The sequence below is a fragment of the Chamaea fasciata genome, unplaced genomic scaffold (genome assembly GCF_029207755.1).
Source record: "Chamaea fasciata isolate MVZ Bird 193981 ecotype frontalis unplaced genomic scaffold, bChaFas1.0.hap1 SCAF_1, whole genome shotgun sequence".
NCBI classification, from domain to species: domain Eukaryota; kingdom Metazoa; phylum Chordata; class Aves; order Passeriformes; family Sylviidae; genus Chamaea; species Chamaea fasciata.
In genome coordinates this window covers 122959355-122987031 of record NW_027094086.1, presented here as the reverse complement: position 1 = coordinate 122987031, position 27677 = coordinate 122959355, and the positions used below count along the sequence as shown (strand labels likewise).

General features: G+C 38.9%; 1 protein-coding gene across 8 annotated transcripts in view; it reads left to right on the top strand.

Moving 5' to 3' along the window:
* The window catches only part of HDAC9 (histone deacetylase 9), a 457129-nt gene extending 446568 nt beyond the window's left edge, over window positions 1–10561 (top strand). For all 8 annotated transcript variants that reach the window (XM_066196204.1, XM_066196228.1, XM_066196196.1 and 5 more), the window contains one exon: window positions 4085–10561. In XM_066196204.1, coding sequence (XP_066052301.1) covers window positions 4085–4124 — 40 coding nt within the window. In that variant the 3' untranslated portion in view covers window positions 4125–10561. The remainder of the gene's footprint in view (window positions 1–4084) is intronic.
* The last annotated feature ends 17116 nt before the right edge of the window (window positions 10562–27677 follow it).

Sequence of the window (27677 nt, the reverse complement as noted above, 5' to 3'; positions counted from 1 at the left end):
AATGACTGTTACCTAAATGCTTACTAATTCCATCACTGATTGTAGCTGCTTTCAATTTTGCCATACAGGCTTACTGTACCTCCTGTGGTTTCCAAAAGAGGAACTGCTTTTCTTGCCTCTCTACCTCTTGCTGAGTTAAGCTGTAGAATATGGTCAATAACTATTTCTTTAACAACATCTAATCATATTTCTCCGGAACTTAGCAGACAAATATCATCTGCTCTTAGAAATTTGGCAATGTTTGGTGGATCAGTTTGTTCTAGCTCTGATTCAGTTTAGGATAGTTCATCTGCAAGTAATAAAATCTCACTGACACTTCTCTAGTGAACCCAGATATAAATAGTTCATTTTGCTTTTGTGGTCTACCTTCCTTGATGCTCCTTTTATGCTTTGATCATTTCCTCTGATGTATTTTGAAAGATCTTTTTATTATTAGCTTTTATGCCTTTAATATGTTGCTCTTCAGACTTTCCATTAGTTTGCTTCATTGAAGGTTTACATTTAACTTGCCAGAGTTTATATTTTATTTGATTTGCCTTGTTTGGACATTACTTCCTCTTTGGAGAGTATATATGGAGTTACCTGGTTCTGCTCTTAAACTAGGATGGATTTTACTTTTAGTTCCTTTCTCTTTGATCCATACTAAGTTCATTTTTACTAGGATATACCCTTACTCAGGATGTCTTATATAATGTCTTTAGACACTCCCCAAATCACCTTCATGATATAGAAATGCACCTCTTTTTCCCCAGTTCTTTGCTACCAGAGGATCACTTTTCAATTACAACGATCTTCCCTGAGACAGCTGAGTTAAATTAGGAACAGATTATGGCATAAAACAGCCATACTATGCCAGAAAAATCTATCTTTGTTCAGCAGTTTCTACCTTGGAAACATACCTTGAATTTTTATTTTATGTGTATGATAATGTAGCTAAGAGGAATCTCTGTAATTTTCATTTAAAAACAAGGTAAGAGAAACAGTTTCTTTCTTTGGATGATGTACTGAGTTTATCTACATTCTTAAATACTACCTTTTTAAAAATTGTAGGTATTAATTACTTTTAATAATTTTTCATAAATAACATTTATTCTCAATTTCCACAGAACAGTATTTAAAATGTCACATGTTTTGCCAGATTTTATCCGTATGATAGGATTTTTTCCTCATCTATTTATTTTGTTTGAAGGTTTAAACTTTGTTTAGTATTAACTGCAAAGAGATTATTTAATTCAGCCGTAGTCAGAATTCTACATAGAAAGAGCTAAAGATGAGCACTCTTCACAGCACACCGAAGTAAAGTGAATGCAGGAGGGCTCAGCTCCTAGGAACTTGGGAGTTTAAATGAACCATTTGAGTGAAGCCTTAGAGAAAAATCTATACTCATTACAATCTCCATTGATGTCTTTCTGAATTTGCTGACGGCATGGAATTGGTTTAGATCAGACCTGAGCTCACAGCTGCATCTCAAGGAACTGCTCAGAGCATACAATGTGGGATGGGGGGTTCTGCCTGTTTTATGTTTTTATGCCAACTTCCTGTCAGCTACAGGAAGACTGACTGAACTGACCTAACTAACAGTGACAAAGCTGAAGTAACACAAATTTGGCCTGTCAGACTCTGCCCCCTCAAATTTTCTTTTGACGACTTTTGGTTTTGTCAGAATGGGCATATATTGATTCTCTGCTCACTGCTATGGGATTTACAGTGTTTTTCTCTCTGTCCTTTGGCCCCAAAACAGTACTGACTCTCAAACAAAGCTCTAGCCTTATCTCACAAAAATAAATGTTTTTAATGATAAACTATTGGAGAAATCCAGTGACTTCTCTGGCACTAATAAAATGAAGTTAAAGCATACACATAAGTCTTCAAAAGGAGACTGAAGAAGACTGTGAGCGTACCCACACTGCAAGACAACAGCTGGATTGCCATTGCGCTCTAACTTTACCTCCCTTTCCTGAAATGGACCTTGCATCTTGCACTTACATATAAAAAATATTGTTGATGCTTATGCTCTGGCTGGTGAATGTTGGCCTGTTGTTGGAATACATTGTAATGTACTGGAATATAGCCCTCAAGATCAGTGAGGGCCACTCCTGGCCCTCAGAAGCACCTTTGTCAGTGAAAATTTTCCCAATGGAAGAAGTCCTAAACAAGATCCTCAATAGTACTATGTTCATGAGAATGCCAGTCCCAGAAGTCAAACACCTGTGAACAGACTGTTGCAAGTACTGCTTCACTAGGTTCTTATGAATAGTCCAAACCCCTACTCTCACTTCCAGAGGTTTTCCAGAGCTTCACTCCTTCCTGATCTGCCAATCACCACCTGAAATCTATTGACACATATTGTTTCTCATTTGCAGAACCTAAAAACTGAGCTATCATCTGCCTCCAAATTATCTTCTTTCCAGACAGACCCATAAGGTTCTGGATGTTTAATAAGGGCTCGTTGACCCTCTTTGCCAGAGGATTTTCATGTCTCCCAAAAGTGGCTAGAGAAAATGGAAGTGTGTAGTTGGCACAACAGCAACACACACCATCGGTATGAATTCCTCACCTGGTGTGTGATCTTTTACTACACCTGAGGAAGGACCTCAGCAGCAGGCAGGGCTCCATCTCACCCTGGCTGCCACTGTGTGCTCTCTGCTGCAATCCAGAACAGAGCAAAAGGGGGAAAAGAGGGAGAGCAAAGGGTCTTCACCTCACTTCTCAGGAATGAGGGAGACACAGTGGTTGCTGTTCATAGGAAACATCCTCCACCATGTGGTGAGAGACTAAAGATTTGAGATTAATAGATTGATCATCTTTTAGAGTCAATACCCTTGGGAAAGTAATTAGTCTGAAAAATATCATCTTTTTCACATGTCATTCACCTCATATATTTTTCAACATGCTATCAGTGATCATTCCAAATCATAAAGGAATTATATATAAAATAATTTAAAGATATACTGCTGATTTTTTTCAATGGGAAAGACTTTAATAAATTCCATATTCATTTAAAATTCTCTGACTTCCTTTTTCATTGCTGAATGAACTATCAAAGTCCAAGGAAGCCCCCATTAATTACGTTTTTTCCAGGGGATCTCATGAATTTGTACTTTCTGAGAAATGTTTTACTGAAGCCAGTTATTATACTGGCTTACAGGAAATAACTGGTAAACATCTCATTTATTAATTTACATTTATTTTTCTCTCCTGATTTCAAAATTGCTTGAAGTTACTATTTTAAAGTAGTTCTTAAAGCTGACAGACTGAGGTGAAAAATGGTTTCTGCCCAAAGTCTTAGTCCTTCAATAGTGAGGGTCTCTCCATGATCTCAGAAGCTTGCAATTTTATAATTGCCATCATACTCCTCAGGTGCAGTAGCTTGTCAGATATGAGGAATTGCAAGACTTGATGTCAGCTCAGTGTATGTGTCCTCATCATTTTCTTATTGGTTGTCTTAGAGTGCTCCTATTGCCTAAGCTGATAATTTCCCAGAGGTGTTCATATAAAAGCTATAGATATAATCTGATTTGATATAATTAATAGATATTTTTTCTTTGATAGTGGTCTGATAATCAGATTCAGGATTTAGTCTCAAAAGTTGTAGGCAGGCTGGCAATGTGTTTATGAAAACAGAAGATCAAAAACTATGGGACTAGAGAAGAACCTCAGAGGGAACGCTACTTGGCTACTAGTGAACTGTTTTGCTTTAATGGTGTGGCCCCGCTTGAAAAAAAAAAAAGCATGTATTTTTAGTTGCAAAAGCTTGTAAAATGAAAGTATCACAGCTATTTTTTTCATTAAATTACTTGATTCTGTTGACACAAAGCATGTACATTTCTGGGCAAAATGTTATAAAATATTCTGACATATTTTAATATAAACAGGAACATTTTCGGTGATTGCTTGGATCTAAAATGTTTTTCCACTTGACATTTGTTTATACTTCCTAGGAAAGAAACTCTATTTATGGATAGCTGAATAACACAAATAAACATCTGAGAGACCTGAAAAATCAGCTTTGATTATGCATGAAAATCTACAATGTCATTGTGTACTCTTGTGCCGTATTCTGATTGCCTGTTTATTTTTACAGAGCTGCTGGTGAGCCCATGGAAGAAGAGCCAGCCTTGTGAAGTGCCAAGTTCTCCCTGATATTTCCTGTGGGTGACATCATTGTGTATCCCCCAAAGCACCCTCAGACATGTCTTGTCTGCTTCTTGGGTGGCACAGATCAGATGGAACATAAACACTGGGCACAAAACTCGGAATAGCAGCTTCACTTGTTCTTTGGATGGACTTGAAAGAGCCCGAAAGATTCCTTAAATGTAACCACCACAATTCTAGAGTTACAGTAAAACAGACTTGGGAGAAAGAGCCTAGAGCATGTATTTTAATGCTGTTTGACCCACTCACCAACACAAATTGTGAAATAGAGTATTGCAAAATTCTACATGATAGATTATAGATATGAGAATTGCAACATCCAGCAACATACTCCATGAACTCCATGAATCACTTTCTGACACTTTTTACTCGATAATTTTTTTCATACTGTGTTAAATTGTTAATAGAATTTGTTTTCTTTGCTCTGTGTAATGAAGAAAGAAAACCCCACCCTTATTTTACGTGCCATTTTTTAACCTCCTGTAATGAATTCTTAGCTGAATAAGTGAAAAGTGTTTAAATTATGATGAGGGATTTTAGCTAAAGGGAAAGCACTTCTTATTGTACTATAAATCCCCTGAAGTACTGTGCTTGGTGGTGCTTTATTTTTTCTTCCCTATTCCTGGCCATCCCTCCCCATTTCACGTAATCTTTTCTATCATAAAAACACACGATTCTCTAAAATGATCTTTTGCCTTTAAGAAAATGTGCTGTACCCTCTGTAGTTGTCAGTAGCGCTCACCATATGTGCAGCAGAGATCAAGTATGGATAGTTTTTCAAATGTGTTTTTGGTTTGTTCTGAAATGTTTCTGCGTTCTGACTCCAAAGCAACGACCTTCAGTAACTTCAGTGCAGCTCATTTGAAGCTCAGGTGTTTCTGTGGAGGTTGTGTGGGAGTGTTTTTTACAGGTCGTGATGTGAATACGAACTGATTCTTTTATGTAGTCCTGCACCAAGAGAACTGATGTTTCTTAAGAAGCTTCAAAGGGTTTAGGCTTTATTTTAGATCCCCGAAGTGCAGCAAGATCTCCCTGCAATGTGACTTTAGCTGTTTAATCCCATGTTTGAGAACATAACATAGAGTTGTGCCTTTAGCTGAAAATGAACGCTTAAACTGTTACACGTGTTGCCTTACTGTCAGAGAGAGAGAGAGATGGGCATGTATGTAAGAGTTCTTCAAATGAACAAAACTCTGCTACAGTAACTTTTATTTTGTTTACAACTTTCTCACCTAATGAACCCCAGGAGATACCTTGAAGTATTCAGCTTGCAGTATTTGATAGCTTGCTCAGCTTTTAAAGGCAAGTGATGTTCATTTTTATATATTTTCCAAATTTAAAAAAAAAAAAAAAAAGAAAAAAAAGGGTTTATATTAAAGCCATAAGTGAAGACTGTCATGCTTTTTATTCTAAAATCTGAAAGGAACCTTAATTAAAACAAGATTTGGGGGAAGGCCATGATATGAAAGATATGGAACAATATGGTTTCAGTTATAGGCAGACTCAAACCTGTAAATCAAAGATGAAAGATTTCACTCAAATAGAATTATATAATTCTCTTTTGTTATGCAGTCAGACTATATCTTTCATGCATTTGGGTTTGTTTACGATTAGCATTTTAATTTTAAAGACTTTTATTACTTATACCAAAGCTCTCCTCTACGAGTCAGAAATCTGAGGCATGCTTTGAAAAGGGAAATCTAAAAAAAGGGATGTCATTTCCTATAATGTGAAGTAAACTTTTATTCTGAAAGGTTTACTCTGAAATGAATGTATGCCCCTTAGAAAGGGAAATAAAATTCCGACCCTCAGAAAGTGAAATAAAATTCTACCCCCCATTTACAAGCCAAAACCATGCTCGTTTTAGTAATGCAAAGAGTCCCAGCAGGCTAAATTAACTCCTGGTGTAAGCCACCTTGCCTGACTCTGGGCTGTTCTGAAGGGGTTGTTCACATGACTAAAGCAATCAGGAGTTTCTCCTGCATTTTCAGCAGACTCCTGATGGCAATCTTACTTGCCATTTACTGTGATTTTATTATGGTCATCAAAGAAATTTCCCTTCAAGGAAACCAAGGGCTATAGCTGATGAGTTGGGTAATTTGTAGAGCTTTTCACATTTTGAAATCATGGCTGCAAAATTTTAATTGACTGCATAGTAGCATCATTTTGAAATTAGCCCTAAAATCTGTTTGTGTCCTTAGCATGCATGAACTTGTATATGAATTGCAACCTGAAATGTGAGTTACAAGCATTTCCAATCAAAGTCTGTCTTCTGGGGTGCAAATCAGCTAAAGCTGTCTTTTTTAGCTAGAAATGCTTTTAAAATGCCAGAATAATTTGAATTAAACCACATTTTAAACTCACACTTATACATTTGTACAGATGCAGTCCCAGGCAGATATTTAGACGTGCTGTTGGTTGAAGTTATGATCATTTGGATAAACAAGTGTGCTAATAAACTGCACACAGATTGCGTCCAGAACTCTGTTCTGACTGAAGTCACTAGCAAAGTCCTCTTTGATTTCGATGGCAGATGGATCAGGCCCTGCTTTTCTTTACCCCTTTAAGTCAAGAGCACCATTGCTTTTTGATTATGTCATTCCAAGGCATCTTACAGCCCTCTGGGAAATGGTTGAGTCTTATGGTGAATGTCAACACTTCCTTCAAAGCAGACCTGGGCTTTCTGAGAGGGCAGTTTCACTTGCTGCTGTTTTCTTCTCACAGTATTTTTTATTACCGTCAATAGCTCCCCATGGACTGGAGTTAAAATATCTTCCAGCAATTTTAGTCATAGTTCTAGGGAAATATTCACATAGACACTCTTAAAAATGCCCAGTTTTAACTGGATTCAACAACAGATTGCAAGAATTTCAGAAAGATGCATGAATTGCATGTTTCAAATGCAAAAATTCAGATTTTTGGGGAGACATCAAAGTCTTATGTCTCCCACAGACTTTTCCCACTAGGCTAGAGAGGTTGACACCTCTGAAAATTCAGTCCCAGATATTTCAAGTTGGCTGCCAAAATATCTATGTCTGATCTTAGATTACCTCTAGAACTGAGCTGAAATGCATAAACAAGATGGGGTAAGGGTGATTTCTGTGTGACTCCATGGGGAAGGTGAAGCTGAGGAGGCAGCAGGGAGCACTCTGAGCCAACCTGACCTTCAGCCTGGTCCTGGTGGCACAAGGGCTGCAGGAAGGCAGAAAGACGTCCCACTACACTCTTCCCCAGGCTGCCATTGCCAGCAGCAGCGGATTATTTTGCCTCATGGGGGAATCCTGAAGTAATTTGCACTCTGCCCCTGCACCAGTCACCAACCACCAGAAAGAGAGATGCCTCAGCAGCAAGTCCCATTAACATGCTTGCTCCAGTTAATTTTCTTCTCTAGCGTTAGGAACTAAGTATTAAGCTCAGTTGATGTTTTCCGGTATTACTATGCTTTTCTTGTTCCTTTCTTGTATTCTTAGGTTCTTCATTTCATAATACAAACTGAAAACTAAAAAGAGACATGACTCAGGAGATCAAGAAAAGAATGATTTTTATCCAGCTTAAGGCTCTTACCTGGGCTGCAGTAAAAACAGTGATGAACAGGAAATCTCAGAACTGCTGAAACCTTCAGGAGTGTCTTGAACTTCATTTTTGGACTCTGTGTAGGAATTCTGCATATGCTCATTTGGTTTTAATATAATTTGCAGCTTGATTATATGATCTCTTTTCAGGCAACATTTCTAGTGGATAATCAAAGTTCATGGGAATTTTGCCAGTGTAAAGATGACAGAATTATTCACTTTTTAAAATCATTTACCCTCCTAATTTTTCTTTCAGTGCAAATGAAGCAACTAATTCTAAGCAAGTACATCTGAGAAAAGCAAAATCATTAAGCTATCTTAAATAAACATCATAAAAGAAACAGAAAATGTTATGCAAATAAAGATAGAGATGCCTTTACTTTGCAAAAAAAGTCAACAGCATGCTGCAGGCTGAATGTAAGTGGCAAAACAAACCCCTCTCTAGAGTATGTGGTATTTTAGTTGGTGTCTTATCTACGTGCAGCCTCTCTGAAAAGCTGAGAGTCATAACCGGAGATGAAATATTAGAAAGGTTTTGCTGCAGCCAACACCAGGGGTCCTGTAGAGAACAAGAATGTAGAGACTGACTAATTTTTGTAGACAGACAGCAGGACACTTTCGGGGCAATGTGTCTGGGATGAAGAATTAGAGGGAACTTTTCCAAAGGCACTGATGGCTGTAAAACAACTAACTCCTATTCTCTTGCAGGGGCAAGGAGGTTCTCAGCAAGCATTTAATCTTTGGGAAATGCCTCCTCTGTCCCACCAGCATGGCCACACTCACGCAGATGTGAACCTGGCTCTTTTCTCTTGTAAGCAGCAGTAGCAGCAGCAGCAGTCATGTGTGCTGATGTGTGTACTGTGCATTTACCCAAGAAGTTCTCAGCCCCCAGTAGATACTTTATAACATGACTGATAGGGGGATTTTTTTTTTTCCTCAATAGTGGCCTTTCCAGAAGCATAGCAGTGCATGGTTGTTTTATTTTTAAAGGTCACAATAGAGCTTTGTGAACCATTGTATTTTTTTTTTTTACAGAGTCCATATGGAAGTAAAACAGAATATGTACCTAGGGAGGGGGGATGTGGTGTGTGGAACCTGCCAGGAAAGGATCTTTCTTAAATCAAGTTTCTGCTACTTGCTTTTCATCCTGGTTTTGAAGGCATTTGGGTTCTAAATTATCATTTAAGATCTTTGCTTTGTTTTTGTACCTGTAATTGAATTCACCCTTGTAACACATAGAAAACCATCTGAAAAAAAGGTGTCTTTTTTGACAAATTCCCCTGCCCTTGGTGTGGGAATGAGAATTGCTTATCTTTTTCACTTCTCGCAGCAATGAAATGCTTCATTTCTGTAACAGATCCAAACTGCAGCAGTATTTTAAGAGTACTATTTAGCTGGCTGTCTGCTGACTGTTAAAAAAAGAAATTGTGAAACTTGCATTCCTCTCTAACCTCAAAAGAAACCCATTTTGATTTTAACAATGTCATTTTTTCACTTGATCTGAAAGGGTTTTGTCCCCATGAGATCTTGTTACTAGCTCAGTTCCAATCGCTAGTAAATCACACACTACAGAAAGTGAAGACCAAAAAGGATGGATGATCCAGCAACTCTCAGTTATGTCTCTTCTGCACAATCCTTCATCCTGCACCAGTGCCATGCTCTGTGTTTCAGCATGTTAGCATAGACTACAGCAAAATAGAAATAGTTCTGCACCATCAAAGATCCTGCTCTGTGGATGTCAATTAGCACACTGTGAGTTGGGCTGTCATTATAAGGGCTGTGATCTATGACAAAGACATGCTTCTGTGGGGATGGTCTAAAGACAAGTGGTGCATGCAAGCAGTGGCACAGGTACTGTGTGGTCAGAAGGATTCTGTGCCAAGATCTCCACACATTCCCCCTTTGGATGGTATGGCTGCATGGCCAGAGGCACGTTTGCAGTGCCAGAGCCACAGGATGTCCTGATTCAAAGACCACTTAATCCCTCCTCTAACAGGCTTTGGGTATGCAGCTAGAGGAGGAACCTGAACTCTGCACTCAGCCACACGAAACTGTAAAAAAAAAGCCTGGGTAAAATATCTGAGCTTGCCCACACATACCTTTTTCTGATATAAAGTGCCAGTTCTGCTCCTAAAAAACTCTGTGTGAAAGAAAATTGACTCTGCTGGATCTATTCTACTGGCTTCATGAGCGTGTATGCGTCATGTATTGGGTGAACAGGTTCATACTCATGTCTCTTGCTGCTTAGTTTACTGCTATTTTAAATTTTATGATTGGCTTAATATTCCAAGTTAGGATGCAGTAGGAAAGCATAAAGCAATATCTGGTGAAGTCATAACTAAGGCTTTCAAAGCAAGCTTACTGCCATGGGTTTTTACGAGACTGACTTTTTGGTCTAGGGATACACAGCTGAAATGTCTATTTTTTTTTTTTTTTTTGGAAATTGATGTTGCTATCTGTTTCCATGATAAAAACCAGTCCTTTTGCTCAGAGCTCTGAAAGTTTATCTGTAATTTGTCTTTCCAGGCAGAGCAGATTCTAAGGGATAAAGCATCAGTAGGACTGACCCAAAGGGCAACATTTTTAAAGGTCAATAGTAATATTTCCATAAGAGTAAAAGGAACCACTGTTATTATTCCTGATACATTTTTGTATCTGCAAGTATCCAATGAGTAATGTTAAGTAATATTGTGCTCCAGAACTTTGTTGATTATAGATATATGAGCATTGGATTGGCGTGAAATAGTCTTCAACCAAGTTGTCAAAATCCCTTTTGTTTTGTGTTTTGTATAATTCTTTGGCTATAGTCATGTCCTAGTGTTAATAAAAGCTATTTGAAGTAAGCTCGTTCAATACTCTGAGGAGTTTTTTTGCCTGTTTTATTTTTTAATCAGTGTGAAAAAGAAGTGGAGCTTTGAACATGCCACCCTGGTTGGATCATAGGAATCTGACTGTTAAAATATAAAGGGGGGGGGGGCATGGTGAAGCTGGAGTGCATAAAAAAGGAACCACAAATGTTAATGTAAAAGTAATGTTACATAGCAGGCTAAAACACACACAAAGCAGAGCATTGCAGAGCTCCGGCTCTAACACCAAGCTCATATTCTATAGTTCCTTTGGCTCATTGTCCTGAGGCGTTGCAGAACACATAATTCTCCTCCCAGTGAAGCAATTTAAATAGTACATGCTCTGTTTTGAAAGCTGCAAGGCCCCTACTTTGTGGGCGGTGGGGAATACCCAGCACTCTCCACCAATGCTCTGCAGCAGAGCTGGTATTGCTCCAGCACTGCTGCTGTAAAACTTGGAGTTGTTACCTTGATAGAACAGACCTGTTCTGAGAAAGGCACCCACGAAAGCAGGGGAGTGAGGAAGGAGTGTGTTTGCTGTGAGCGCATTTTGATCACTTGCACATTGTCAAAAATAGCTCACAGATTGAAAATGCTTCTGTGTGTGGACCTTCATGCACCTGAACTTGAAAACTGAGCAGAGAGGAGGGTAGCTGGGAAGTACAGGCTCTTTGCGTGCACATGGAAACCCCTACCTCCTGGCACGCATCCAGTGCTGCTCCAGAGGGGGATTAAAACCAAAGTGAAGCAAAACAGCATCCTCTAATTTTAGCTTCTTTTCATTTTTCAGGATAACACATCTTTTTCTTTTCTGGAGAAAAGGACCCCAAACCTAGAAACACACAGCTCTATTCCATCAGTAAAATACTGTTTGAAAATCTGAACGTGTAACGTGTAATTTCCTTGGCATATTTCAAAGAAGTTCCATGCACGGAGAATCTCAGTCTCTCCAGTCTATCTATCTACTTCTCCTGTTTGCTTGTTTCCTGTGATTCCATTGTGATAAATTGCAGAGCCCTGTGATAAATTGCATTCATCGTGTCTTTCTGGCTGCCTCACCTGCATTTTGTACATTAAATCCTCTCTCCTGGGTCTACTTCTAACATTCCAACCTTGTAAGAGATTCCATCTAGACACCATTGCTGCTTTAAAATCAACCTGCCAGAATTGACCTTGCCGTTGTGAAGCAGAGTGGGTTTTTTTGAAGACTAACAATGCTTCTAGGAATCTCCTGTAGATGGGTGGGAGTGAATTCCTGCAGATTCCTTCTCTCATGTTTTTTCACTGCTTCCCCTGGAGATCCTCCTCCCCAGAAAAATCTTTCTTTCCACTGGCAGCTTTAAAAGGAGTAGCAAGAGTTGGATGGCTCTTTGTCAAAAAGGGTAAAAAGTGAGATAAAGCTGAGTGAATATGTACTGACCCAATGCTCTTCTCCCTTATTTCCTTCTCTTTTCCTTGACAAATAAAAGGCGAAGGATATTAAAATTATGGAGTTTGGTTTCAGTATGCTAGAAATACTTCTTGTTTATTTGTTTGTTTCTTTTTAAAGAGAAGGGTTTAGTTTTTACCTTTGCTGTCACAGTGCCCAGGTACAGTACTTTATTCATACAGGCCTCCTGGAGACTTGTAAAATAGGGTTTCACAATTCTTGTTCATAATTCCTTTTCTGGGGTTGCCTATAAAAGGGAACAGGTTTTAAAAAAACCTAAAATGAAATTCTGTACTTTAGTAGAAGCTGAGTAAGGGCATGGATTCAGGATTTTGTGAAAAATTTATATTCTTAGCTTATATGCTGCTCCTGGCTGAACCTCTTTGTCCACATATCACTGAAAAATACCCAGCCTGTTATGGCTGTCACATGAATGTCTTCATAGAATGTTAATAACTGAATGGAATTCCTGGTAAGATCTAAATTGCCTTTCTTGTGGTGTATTTTATGTGCAAACAACATAATTTTAGACAATTCAGATGGTTATAGCGTTTGAATATATCGTTCTTTAGCTATCTAATTTAATTAAAGATTAGTTTTTGATAAAGTTATTAGTTGTTATCAAAACAAAATATCAATTAATCAGTAAATCAGGGTAAAAGCATACATTACAAATATTTATGTTGCCCCAAGGTGGTACAGGCTCGTTTTCCCATACTCGTGGTATCTGCAGTGGCTATGACAGTGGCCTGGCCTAACTGCTTGAAATTCTGCCAGACTCTATACAGGAACAAAGATTAGGAAGGTGACTGTCATATTTTGTAATATTTTCTTCTCAACTTTCTATTCATTGTCTAAATTCTGCTCTTCAGCTTGAGCTGTGTTAGGCAACACAACCACTGAAAGTCTAACATTTTTCTCTGTACTTTAGGTAATCTAGTCTTGAAAACTTTATCAGAACATCTGTAGATAATCTAGTTTCTAGTCTATAATTAATCTAGCCTTATTAAGTTAATTTGACCCACAAACAGGGACAAATTAGATGATTCTTTGTTCTACCTACTGAATACAGCAGAAAAAATAATAACTAATACTTAGAAAACAAAACCATAAATAATTCTGCACTTGATTTCTCTAATTCTCAGCTGCCTCTCCTTCTCCCTTCAAACTCACATTATAGAAATATATATTGTGTTATCTGAAATGCAAATGTTTATTTTTTGTCACTGCACCTGAGGAGTAGCAGTTCTGTCTCTGCCATCTGAGCTAGAAAGAACCAGTCCTGGATCCTTTTTGAGCTACTGCCTGGAGTGGATGTTTGGGTTCGTGCTGGAAGTCAAGTACATAATTTAACAGCTGCAGCAATATTTGTAAAAAGCAAAAAGTCCTGAAAAACTTCAAAAATGAATATGTGTACTCCAGCTCTCCTTAAAAATGTCCAATAAATTGTTTCATGAGAAGCATCCTCAGAGTGTAGTGTTGTCTTGCAGTGAAATCTTTCCATCTTTGTTTGCCTATGACAGCTCATGTTACCTCCTTTAGAGCCTGTATTTGAACCAGAAATGCAAATCTAGAGTGGGATTAGACAGCTTCACCTGAATCCTCTTTGAAATGTCCGAATTCATCCATAGCCATGGTTGCTGTCATTTTCTCCGCTGTTGGTGTAAGTAACTCTTTCTTTGGTTACTGCTTGCACATCATGGAAGAGCGGTCCTGATCAAACATTCTTAATAGAACTTGCTGCTTCTTGCTGCTGCTGAACATGTCTTTTATGATTTCTGTGGGAATATAAATGGTTTATTGATTGAGCTGGTGAGGCCTGCTGAGAATTGATCATGGCTAGCAAGCATCTGCTGTAGAGAATTTATTTTTTAAGTTAGGAGAAAAATCTGTGAGAAAAAGTTTTATTGATACTGAAGTGAAGACCGATGGTCAGTACTAGTGTACACCATGTCTCTTTGTCTTCCATTTCAGTCAGAAATAGACCTACTCTGAACAGAGAAGTGGCTCAAAGTGAATTACTTTTGAGCACTTTTTACAGCTGAGTGGTTTGAAGAAATAATTTTAGTTCAGTGGCACTCAACATGAAAATCCAAGATCCTTGTAAACACCCAGGGTTTCATACTCATAAGAGACACAGTAGGCCAGTCATTGCCTCTTTTCACAGATAGGATTAAAAGTGTTGTTTGAGGATCCACAAAGAGCTTGTAGCTGACGGAAAAATCTTGAGAGCTACAGTCCTCACGCCGGCACCCAGACTGTCCATGTGACTATATTTCTTCCAGATGCCTTCACATTATGAAGTTAGTGTGTGTGTATTTGTGACTTCACATGCTGAATCTGCCTCTTCTAATTTTAGCTCATTGTTTTGAGCTTGCTTGTTCTCTGGCATGTGTGTTACTTACTGGAACTTTGCTAAACAACAAAACCTTTTATTTATTTTTTCAAAGAAGACTGTATGAGCATATAGAGGAGATGTGGGATTTTTATGAATCACATCCTGTAGTTTCCTTGTGTTTTTACTTCTCTTATTCACTGCTCGTTTTTAAATGACCTTTACAAAACAGAGAACTGTTCGGGTTGTATAACAATCCATGCACAGGAATTAGACCTTTTCTTTACCTTGCTAGATGTGCTGGTGATTTTGAATGTAGATTGCAAAGAACCAAAAAAATCTCAGTAAATTCTGCACTTCTGTAAGGGGTAACAACTGAACGATTTTAGATGAGGCTTCAGGGAATTTGGAAGGAAGTTATCTCAAGACTTGCAATGTTTATAAGCATAAGATGTTGTGGTTCTTATTACCAAGTGATAGGGATTCAGTGAATGGACAGGTGAGAACAGGCACAGGCTTCATGCACCAAACCCTCAGAAACAAATGTAAAGCAAAGCTTTGTACCACATTTCAAGTTGAGTTGTAAAAGCCTGCTTCAACAAGTGGTTTCTCAAATCTGCTAGTTTCTGCCTACTTAGAATTCCTCTGAGCAGTGTGAATGACTTTTCAAGGTACATTTTTTTAGATCCTCCTGTACACAATTATTTAAACATCTTCATGAATGCATGAAGGAAGGAGGTGGTATTTGTCACAGAATATCTGTTATTTAGCTGTAAATTTGGATTTCATCTTCCTTTAAAACTCTCTTAGGAAGTCTAAGGTGTTACGCTCAGAATACATGCTCTCAACTATGGGCAACCAAGAAGATGAAGATATTTCATATTTCAAATATGGTGTGGCCATATTTCAAGCATAATGAGACTTGCATGGATGCTATGTACTGTGTCCCCAGAGGATCCGTGGTGATAGGGCCCTCAAGGTTTAGAGCAGTAGCACATGATTCTAAATGGCCTGGGACATCCTTCATCCCTTTGCAGAATCAGCTGCTGGAGAGAACCTTCTAAAAAAGTCTAACAGAAAAGATCTCAGTAAAAATCTAAGCCCAGCCTCACACTCTGTAAATCCTAGAGGTGAGTGGGAAAGGATCAGAAAACTTCACAGTTGCCCCTACAAATGGATCATGAGCAGTGTTATGAACAGCAGCGAGTACCTGAGCAGCTCAGAGGAAGGTCTGAAATCAGATCACAGCAAAATGTGTCTGCTAAGCTCCATCTTTTGTTCAAACAAAATGGAGAAGCAAGGCACAAAATAGAAGGAATTATCCCAACTATGTATTACCTATCACCTCCATATTCTGCATATGTCTTCATGAAAGGAATTTTAAGGACATTGTGAACTATGTCTAGAAATTGAAAGGAAAATATGCTCCAGGGGAGACTGCCCTGTATGCTATACAATTCCATGACTGACTTCGTGTGACCCAACCTTTGCAAAAGGAGGAGTGCTATGTCAGGCAAACCTGTCCCAGGGGAAAGACACCTTGATCACATTGGCTGTCCCATTTCTTTTCCATAACTGCAGAAACTCTCCATAGCGGTGTGCTAATTCTGAAATTCCTGGCAGCAGTCTGTGAGAGTTATTATGCAGGAAGTCAGGCAATCCTGACATGGCTGGGACCCTGTCAGGGAGGCTGGCAGCAGCACATCTCTTCACTTTGCAGACTTTTAGACCAAATTAATGTATGTGAAAGACAGTAGGCTGACTTCATAAGAAAGATAAGATTTGCAACACATGCAGTATGTTTTCTGATGCTGGGATATATTTCCTCTGGCTTCTGTTTTCAGTCGTGTCCATGCCTATCATATCTAGCATCTATTTCCAGCATCCATATCACTGATTCACAGCAGGACCAAACCTGTGTGAGGTCTGGAGGGTGTATATATACTACCCAAGATACTTTTTTACAGTAGATATAATGACATTAAGCTGACTGAATTAATGAATCTAAAAATGTATCTAATGATGATTACTGAGGGATACTACCTGTAGAAACAGAGTCAGGCTATTGTTAAAATAAGGGCTCAGTATATCCCTTTGCTGGTGATGAACTGCATAAAAAAAATTGTATGAATATTTCTCTGCTGCTTGTTCACCAGTCACAAAATAAAATAATAATTACCCTGTATCTGGAGATGCTGTTAATCACAGAAGGACTCTGTAAAGTTCACTAAAGATAGCAGATAAGATACACTGAATTATGTGGAAAATATAGATTTTTATAATTACCACACTATCTTTAAAATCCTATATTAACTATACTGTAGGCATTTATGACATTTTCTTTAAGACCATGCTTTTAGATGATGTTTTAATTGGTTGCAGGGCTTCAGTGCTGGACTTTCAAAGACCTGCGTCCTTGAATCCAGCATCACCATTGCCTGAAACCCTGCTGGCTGCCAGATCCTGGGCTCTTCTGTTCTGTTATGATCCTCAGGGGAGTTAATTTCAAAGGATGTCACCTTGCTCATGCCCCACAGAGGCTTTCGTGCTGAGTCAGCATCCCTCCCCCCTGTACCCATGGTTTGGGCATTCCACCATTTTCCTGGAAAGGCATGCCAGTGGCAATTTTAGGCTTGTTCACCTGCAGTCTGCTTGGTTTGGTAGGTGTGTCTCTTCTTCTCCTGCCCAGTCACTCCTGTTCCTGCAGAGAACCTTAGTCTCCAGGACATTAAGCAGAGCTGGGCAGACTTTTTCAACTGCTGTTTTTGCTCTTCAGAATAAATTGCTTTATCTTTTCTTTTTCAAATCCAAGAGTTTAAAACCTTGTGGAAGGGGGACAAAGAGAAATATTTAGTCTTTTTTTGTTCTTATTGTTTTTTCACTTGGTTTGGGAAACATGGGCATGTGGTTATTCCCAGGATGAAATGTATTCCCCAGTACCCTGTCAGCTGCTGATGGTGTCCGATAGTCCTGTCAGCTCCACAGCTGCTGTTAATGGCCATACCCTGCTGCAGTGGCACTGCACCCCTGCCTCCTGGGGCAATGTGTAACCACTGAGCCACAGGGCCATGCTTGATCCCTCTCTCACTCTCCTGATGATAATTAACCAGCATGCATTTAAGCAACATGTAAATAGAAGCTAGCCTTAGTGCCCCCAAATTTCAGTTTTCTCACGTCTGCTTTGACTTGTCATTCCCCTCCAGGCAAGGACCATAGCTGTGTCTTTCTCAAACCCTTGCTGATTTAAGCATAGGAGAAAAGACAGAAGCATGTTGCTCCAGCTGTTTTTGTGCATGGCCTGATCCTGCAGATATGCTTGGAGAAAATCTGGCATAATGGGCCCTGTGGATTGGCACAGGTTTCAGTCATTTACCTGGGGCTATAGGTCCAGGATGTTGCTCCAGACTAGAATTGTAAAAGCCAAAGGCAGTTTTGAGGAAATGGACTCAAGTTTTCCTCCTAAATTTCAGCAAAAAAATCTGTTGCTAAAATGACTCAACACAAATACTTATGTTAACTACATTTTGTCCCAATTGGAATTCAGGTCCAAATTCAGATGTAATATATCTCTAGCACTGTAATATGCCAGGGGAGTGAAATGTTCCCAAGGATCAAACAATCAGTACTCTTCAAGTGTTCTCTTCCCTTTGTTTTCTGATATATCTTCAAATATGTTTCACAAAACAGCCAGGTGTGCAGCAGCCGGGGAGGAGCAAGAGAGTTATTTGTTATGATGTGTGTAGCCACCTTCTGGGCAGGTAACTCCCAAAGTGTAAGCAACAGCAAACTGGATGAAAGAGCTCTGGCTTTAGGGAAAAACGCAACTACAGCTGGTATCTTCCATGGACTGGACACACAGGAGAGCCAGGGAAAAAAATATTCTGTTCTGTGGGTTAAAACAGCAACGGGTGGGACTTCTGATGGTGTTTTTGTTAGTCCTTATAAGAGTAAAAATATTCTTTCTCATCCTTGGGCAAAATAATAAAGTGTGAGGAAGTTCTCACTGTCTGTTGTAGAGTAGACTTTTTTTGGCTGCAGAATTGTTCTCTTTCTTAATCCCTTCTACAGTGTCTACTTCCTCCTTATCTCACACGTTTTCTGTTTTGTTTTAGCTCACTTGAATAAGGACACTAAAAATAAAGTTTCATTAGCTGAATATGTTCTGAGAGGACAAGTGTGAGAAGAGAAGTTCATAAAGCTAACAGAACAAGACAATAATTTAAGTGCCATGTTCCTCTTAACAATTAATTGATGTTAAGAATGAGAATAAAGTACACTGATTGAAACATGTCCTTCTAGATGCAGCTTTTATTCCCATTCTACTACATTTATTTTTCTCTCATAACTTTTGGTTCAATTGAGTTATTGTTTCCCACAATCAAATATGTTAGTGTAATAGTAAAGATTTCCAGAAGGACTTTTTGCCCTGTGCTTCTTTGGGAAAGGCTCTGCATGTAAACTGCTATATGACTTCATGCTAAGTATGCACACTGAACATGATACGTTTATTTTATCATTTGTAGCTAAAGAGACGTAATTATTTAAGTGGGTGTAATTTAGTGCTATGGCATCCCTCAAATTGCAGTCCTGAAATTACTTTATTCTGTACTTTGGCTGGGGAAATATATGAAAAATTGAAAAGCTAAACAAAACTCCTGAAGCCCAGAAAGGAGTTGTTTCTCTGGGGGTTGCACAGACATCCTTGTGGCATCTTTTCAGGAAGCAGTCCTACTTTTGCAAGAGCTTTATTATCTATTGAACTATTTATGGACTATTTATCAGTCATCACTGATGGTGGTTCACCACCAGAAGCCTTATGTGTCAAACTAAAAGTGGGTGCTCTAGGCAAGCTATATCACATACTGTGCCTTTTACAGCCTATGGAAAGAGTGAGGGACTAAGCTGTCCATCCTTTCTGGGACACAGAACACTGAATGTTTGCTGGTTTTAATCTTAACAACAGTCTATTAATTAGAAGTTGTGAATCTTGCCTCATTGTTTACATGTAACATGCAAAGCCAGCAGCAACAGCAACACACTGAGTTGTGTGAAAATAGCAACAACAAACTACTGTCTTGGTTTTTTAAATATACATTTTGCAAGAAAAAGCTCTCTAGATCCACGCCTGTGCTTTCTAGCAACTAGTCCTATCTGTGGAAAGCAGTCTGAGCTCTTAAAAGAGTGGCTTCATTAAGAATCTGCGCTTTATAAACTGGGTGTGGTATCCTGGTTTTTTAATGACTTAAGCACATTTTGAGCTAAATAGAGTAGCTGTCTAATACTTTTACTAGAATGGAAATATCAAAGTCAGCTCTTCTTATTACCGGAATCTCTTCTATGAAAAGCCATCTCAAACAGAAGTTCGGAATATCTGCATTTAAATAAATTTAGCTTCTTAGTAATGCTCTAGTGACTTTGGGCTACCTCTTGTTCCCACTGAAGTCAGTGGGAATGTTGCCATTGACCTCACTGAGCTTGGGATTTGGTTTCCTTTCATCAAAGATTGTTCTAAATGTACATCCCTGCAGCCTCAGTTAGGTATACATCTCCATCCCAGTTTAGCACGAAATTAAAAGGACTCTTGCAATAAACTAAAGCATTTTACTTCCTTTTAGAGCCACCTCCTGCTACCACCCGTTGAGACTATAAGAGCTGCCCTGGTTTTTTTGGGTTTATGAGTATGTTTCTTTTTCCACTGTGGATGACTACGTTAACTCCTCCAAAGTCAATCCTCCAAAAACCCAGAACCTCTGTGGTGGTAGAGGTGGAGTGGTTTCTTCCTAGTCTGTTATTCTGCCTCTAAAACAATCATGAGGGGAAAGTTCCAATTTCTCTTTAGGCACCTGGCACCAATAACAACTAATGTAAATTGTGGCTTACAGCAATAAGCAGACCCTGTGAATCTAAGTTAAGAGCTCATCTGTGTGAATTTTACCTACAAAAACAAGCTGCTCATAGATAAATCTTCTGTCAATTTTTACAGTCCTGGAATAGAGGTTATTTTTTCTTACTTTTATTCTGTTTTGATATCTACCAAAAGAGACAATCAAACTTTTGCTTAGACAGTGAAACAGCAGTTGAAAGAACCTGAGTCAAAAATCTCTGTTTCCGTCAGGGCAGCTCTGCCCAATGCTACTATTTCTGTTGTTGCAGAAGGTACTAATTAATCTCTCTCTCAAATCACACTTTGTTCCAAGGTTGAATGGAAAGATAGAACCTTAAAGAAGTCAGTTTATTCAATTAATGACAAAGAGAAGAGAAAGTTGACTCAAAGCTAGTGAAAAATATTGTGAGCAGCGATAGGGAACAAGAAAAAAGCAGCTATATAAACTGATTTTCAAAATAGGAGCATGCAGATAAGGTAGACCAATCAACCAGAGCAGAATAAAAACATCTGGAAAAGTACATTAACTAAGCTGCTGCCTTCTGCAGTACCACTAGAACACAGCATGTCATCCTCCCTACATAAATGTTCTTGAGGGATTTTACTATGATCAACAGAAATCCTTAGCATTTGTAGGAGACCCCTATCCAAAGAGCTCCACTACATTCCATGGGCTAGTTCACTAAAAATAGGTTTTAAAGGAGGAGAGTTTTAGTTGGAATAAGCGTTCATGATTTTTAGTTAGAATTATTATTCATGCAGTATGCAGCATGTCAGGAGCCTGACCAAAACCTACTGAAACAGAAATTGTTCTCTGTTTATTACACTCTTCTGTGAATAAGACATCCAGAGACTCAGAATTTAAATGTTCAAACTCTGAGGATGCCTACCTCTCCCACAGGGACTTATTATTGAAACAAAGGCATGCTACTGAAGACAGCTATCACAGGCATGTTAATATGCCTGGCTTATTTCCAAAGGTGTTTGATTGAGTGTTTGTATGTGTGTCTGTAATAGGTGTTTTTAATGTTTCCAGGAGAGGAGTGAGTAGTGACTCTCAACAGGGGAAACACAAGTCTCCATGGGAACACAACAAACATGGTTGCACAATTGTGATGCTTGCATTTCTAGGTTTGTATCAGTTTCTTGGTCCATATCTGTCATGCTGTCACCTGGATTATACATTCAATTACATTCCTAGAGTCATTACTGGCCCACTTTTCTGTCTGCTTTATTAATTTTATCAAATTAGAATCTACCCCTATCCCCCACGATAACATATTTCCATATATTCTAGGATTTTGCTTTTACTGTTTATATTTCTGCATATCATTTTGCCCCAAAATGTGCTTACAATGTCTTCAGTGATTTGTTGCAGCAAATTTGAAGAGCAGACTTCATCCACTGAAATTTACATTTGTTCAAATGTTATTGCTCAGTTGAAATTTCTTTGAAATTGTTTTGACAATGTAAAATAAAGATGGGAACACAATGCATACTGTGAGGTCAGGGAACCGTTCAGGGATGGTAATGATGGAGATGTTCTGGAAAGTGTTCTGCTCTTTAATATAAGAAAAGTATTTTTTTTTGTCCTTTCTGATTAGTGAACCAATATTTGTTCTGCAGGTGTGAGGTGACTGCTCATAGTGTTTGAAGCTCAGTTTTACTCAGAAATTGCTCACCACTGTTAATTGTGGCAAGCAGACCTATGAGTTCTGGAGCAGTGCTCTTCACTCCTTTGAGCATTGTTTAAAATATTGTTGATGGTGCTCACAGCAGAGCACAAAGCAGTTCTGTAGGTGTTTTAGCCAGAGGGCAGGCTGTGACCACTTCATTCCTGCTGAGGAGTAGTTTCTCAAATGAAAATGTCATTGAAGAGAGCAAGAGTGTAAGTCATTTACTTGTGTGAATAATTTATTACAACATTTCTTGTTCTGTTTTGCCTTTTTTCTTACATATGATCCGTATGCAACAAATAACAGTTTTACTTTTTGCATTAGGAAGCTGAACCTGCAGAGATAATGAGGTGTGTGGAGGGGTTTCCAATCATTTGTGACTTTATCAAAAAATTACTGAGCTAGCTACAGAGGTCTTCCCAAAAGGCTAGTTCTACAGAACCTGGTCTTCTTCAGAGTGCAAGAAGAACTGTCAATAGCATGATTGGCAAAAATGAGGCAAAAATGAACTCTAGTCATCAAAGCAAGAAGTTAAGCCACCAAGCACCCACAGAAGATGAGGTCATGGAGTCAGAAGATGCCACTTTAATGAAGTAGTTTTAAAACCAAAATTGTATTTTGAAACAGATTAGATGACTATCTGCCAAACTACCATGGCTGTATTTAGGTTGGCTACCCATCCAAATTATGTAGAGCATAAAGAACTATAATGTACCATATATGTCTATCTCTAGCACTGTACATACCACAGCTATGAATCTATGTACCATCATGGAATTGAAACAATAGGGGAGCTAATTCTTAGCTGTATATAGCATTTTAGCTCCTCTGAATGCTGCTGATGATTTCCCCCCAGGGAACATCTTTCCCTCCCTGAATTTAGACCACAGTGTTTGTATGCACCAGCCCTGGGAAGGTCCAGCCACACTCTTGAGGTGTGCCCTAGGCCCAGGAAGCTTCAACTAAAGCATATCCGTGCTGTGGCTGGACCATGTAGAGATGTCTTCGCTCAAGGACTCTGGGCAGTTTAGCACGCCACCAAGTACACAGAAGGCCGTTCAGGGGCAGGCAGGTGCGAAGAGTGGCAGCCTGATGATCCCCATGGACATTTCAGCAAATAGCCCGTCAGCACAGAGGCCTTCACTTCACACTTCAGCATTGCATTTTTTTTAATCCAGTCTCTAATCCATTTACTTTATGGGGTGAAACATTCCAAAATTACAAAAGGATTTATATTTTGTGAACATGTGTGAGCCGGCTGGAAAGATTTGTGAATTCTTCATACCTTTCTCTGTAGCTAACTCTTGGGTCCATCTTCACAGCTGATTAACCTGCATTTCACACACTTCTTTAAAACTTCAGTTTTAGGTTACTTTCTGAGATAAGTGATACCCAATGCAAATGGGTTTTCTTAGGAGGGTTTTGCAATAGAAATGTTAAAACGTGAGGGTAAAGACAGGGAAAAAACACTCTAAAACGTGTGCCAAGTACTAACTCACAGAAGCCAAGCAAGTTTTCATAAAGAATGTTGACCCTGGCAGCAGGGTGGTGATTTTTCTCACTGCTAGCATTCCCGAAAAGCCCATAAAGTAGCAAGAACAATTAAATAAATACAGTGGCAATGGTGCTAACCAGGATAGGTAGTGATAGCCATTGTTACCGTGCTTATTGTGTTACGCTGGCTTAGCCAAGAAAAACCTTATCTGATTAAAACAATAGTTCCCAAAATGCACTCCTTTTAGAAAAACTGATTTTATTCAACATGAAATTCCAAAATAAATATAACACAATATTTTAAATTTACTTATGCAAATCTACCAGGATGCTCCAGCCAAGCAATAACCCAAATCAAGTTAACCTTGACTACTATGTTACCCTTTAGCTATGAAGTTTGTGTGAGTTCCACTTCTGGTAGGGCTCCATGCATGTGAGTGCAGCGTGGCTTAAGTCTCTGTCTTTTTTTACAATAGAGCTGGAAAGCATGTTTATCATCAAAAGGAGTACATTCCATGAGTGATGGTTTTCTGTTATGAAGTTATGATTTTGAAAAGAATCACTACCTCCCATTGAACAGGCCCCAGAATTTATCGACTTCTTTTGGCTGACATTTGAATATGGCTTTGAAGCCAGATATGAGAAGCAAAGCTTGCAGGAAGATTTTCTTTCTTTTCACTGTTTCTTAGCATATTCACTTACTGCACAGAGAAAAACACATGCAGTTTTTTCATTTGACGGCTTTCATCCCTTTAGATGCCTTTCATGACCTCTCCTCACTATCTGTACTCCCTTCACACACCTTCCAAGCATCTTAGGATGTGGGTCATGTAGTAAAAAAATATTTTATCTGATATGGAGAAATAGCTCATGATCTTTTTTTCATCTGTATGATGTGAAAACCTAAGATCCAAACACACTTCTTTCCTCATCTGCCTCAGCCCCTCTGAAAATACTAACATATTCTTATTGTGAGATTAAACATTTACAGAGACATCTCAAATTTTCAGACTGCCTTTGGTACAGGACTATGTGTTGATCAATTCTTTAGTTTCTTCTCCAATCAAAGTTCAGTTTCAAATGCAAGTTAAAGAGCTTTGGAGAAACTTTATCCTGTATCTCCCTGGAAGTATCCTTACTTGCTTCAAAAGTTGGAATGGACTAAATTTGTAGTGGAAGTTTCCTTAATTTAGTAATTTTGATACTCTCTGTACTTTTATAAGAATCCTGGAGGTCATTCAACCCCTTTAAAAGAAAGAAAGAATAAATTGAAAGTAGCCCTTAATCTTTAAGAATATTAAAGTTAACTAAAAAAAAGGCAAATTAAAGTTTCAAATTCAGCCACAGTGTCTTGAATCCATTTCTTGAATTATATTCTTTTTATGTGACACCTGGAAACACAATACAAATTTTATGGAGTTTATAGCTTCAATACTTTGTTTATCCCATTTATTTAAATCAGTTTTATGTATTTCTTCAGTGTTTTCTTGAATGAAGAGTACTTTTTTCCTAGGACACTGAAAATGAGTCAGAATTTTCATGAGTACTTGTAGCAATAGTTAAGGTATCTGTGAGATGGTTTCAGCATCTCCAAAGCCAGCCCAGCAGAAGAGTTTCAAAACTGGTGTTTAAAGCTTTTCTAGATTAGACATACCCCAGAGGGCAATAGGATGGTCTGCTCTTCCTCAAGGACACCTCATCTATTGAAAATGCCCCATGGGTTACTGAGCAGGGAGACAACTGCTGCATTGGGACCTCAGGAGGTGATTGTGTTAAAAGTCAAAGTGCAGAAGGAAGTAAAATAAGCTAGGTTATTAGAGCTAGAGCTGGGATGGTTCTGGTTCACATCAGAGAAAACCCCCTGGGAAGGAACTATGCCCAGCAAACCTTCAGACTGGTCCAAGAAAACTTCATTTATACAAAGAGTTCAATGCCTTCAAATTCTTTCCCATGCAAGCAGTAGATCAAAGCCTTTGCTGTTTTTCTGCACAGCACAGTGGCCAGGCTCATGACACAGGCCAAATCAAAGAAATTTTGGGTGGGATCTAATGTAAGGTCAATGACCCTCCTCTAGCTGGAAAAGCATTGACTTCTTCAGCAGGACTGTGGAAAGAAATCTTGTGAGTAGTTTGCAACTCTCTTATCTTAAACACGCATCTGCCTGGCTCACACTCAGGCACTGGATCCTGGTGGGGGCTTCATCACGTTGTTCCCTGTGACAGCACATAGCTTGTCTGTTTGTGCCAACTTTCTGTGCTTCAGGTTGTACTCCCTCACAACCAGCTGTGTGATGCAGAGGTGGAGGGGGTTCTGTTGTGGTAATGATGGTCCTATCCAGCTTCCCCATCAGGACTCATCTTGGCTTTCCCTGTATTCCCAGCCTGGACTCCTCTCATTCTGGGTGAGAGACTGGGTTGCTCAGAAGCCCACTGGTCCTTCAGCAGTGGGTTTTTCAGAAGCATCCTGGCCCTTCAATACTGGACTGTTCAGAAGAACACTGGCCCTTCAATACTGGACACCTACACAGGGTGAGACTACAGTCTTACAGCCAATAAACTTCTTTTGCTAAAAAGCTGGGGTGTGACTTTAATGTCAAAGGAAATTGCAACCTTCTAATCTGTGTTTGTATTTACAGTAGTGAGAGGAAATTAAAGCATTGGCAGCAGCTCTGAACAGGCCAAAGAGGTGGGCTCTCCAGACTGATCAGAGATGGAATGAAGAGATGGGAATTTTAGAGAAAGGAATAGAGTTTCAGTTGAAATTTCCACTGTCTAAGAGGAACAGAAATGTTTCTTCACAGCATCCTCTTTTAAGAAGGAAACCTTCAGATTTATTAACTAATAATCCTATAAGACAGTAATCAATAAAATAATGTAATAAAAAGAATGTAAAATTTTATTAGTTTTCAGTTGGATACAGCTTTTCCAGTCAGGGCTACAGGGATATAAATTGTCAAGTAAAATGATTTATCTTCAACACCTGCTTCATTTGATGGATTCCTTTGCTTAAAGTGGGTCTCTAGAACGATTCTAGCATATCTAGTACCAATGGGAAAGGAAGGTTACTGTAACCTCCAAATCAAGCCAGATCCACGAGTGAGGTTGCTGCAGCAATGAAAGTGAACCCCAGAGATGGAAATGTACTTTTCTTATCTGAACTGCTGGGGAAAATGTAAAACTGCAATGCTGTATAAGCTTGCATTTCCCTCTCTTTCTATTTATTGCATTCATAATGTTTTATGTCATCACTTTAGCTGAAAATAATGAAAAAGCTTTTCTCGGTTTCCTCTGTAGTAGACAGCCTACCAGCAGTGATACCCTGGATATTGGAGATAAATATTTCAAATGAACTCCTTACTACATTCTTGGTGCTTTGCTCTACAAGACATTTTCCATACTACAAATAAGACAATGAAGAACATTAAGTAGGGATATTACAGCAATACCCCAGGGTTAGGAAACTATTTCTGGTTTTCTCACAATTTTAACATCTATCTCTCATCACTGTGAAATCTAGTGTAAACTCAAGGAATTGTGAGATGCATTCTTCAGATGTTTAAAGAAAGAAATTACTACAATCAAATCAATTACATCAAATCACCTATCAAATTCCTCCCAGTCTAAGGTAAGTGAGAGTAAAGAGTCACACTGACTACTCCGGAAATAATTGAGGTCACACATTTCTAATGTACATTGGTTCTACAGCTTCATTGAGGAAAGAAACGGAAAATGGTGTTCCAGAAACACTGGGTCCCGCCATGGATTGAGCTATGAGTCTTACCATGCATCTGTATAAACTGAATTATCAACATACTGTTGTCTGCTTGCATTCACACAATGCTTACTGTTACTACCTGTTCACCACTTGAGTGTTTGAGTGTTGAGACAAAAGAAGGCATTAATTACAATAGCAAAATAATCTAAATCCAGCAAAAACTCAGAGAATGAATGAAAATAAGAGATGCCCATGGCTGCTCTGGAGCAAGTTGGAAAGAGGAGGACTTGCAGTAGAGTGAACAAGATAAAATGCACTTGAAGAGGACCTGCAGCAACCTGGGGTGCAGGAGGTAAAATTAAGGCTGATGGCTGTATGAAAGAAAACTTGGAGGATTACCAGGGTTCAAGAGTTAAGGAAGCGGGGATTTATGACAGCTGATAGCTGTCAGCCCTGCATTCCTTCCTTCCTTGCTTGGGGGAGATTTTAATCTTTCACTCTCTGTTCCATCAGGTTATGCAAAGTGTGAAAGGTCCATGCTCCACTTCTCACTGAGGCACACATCAATATTC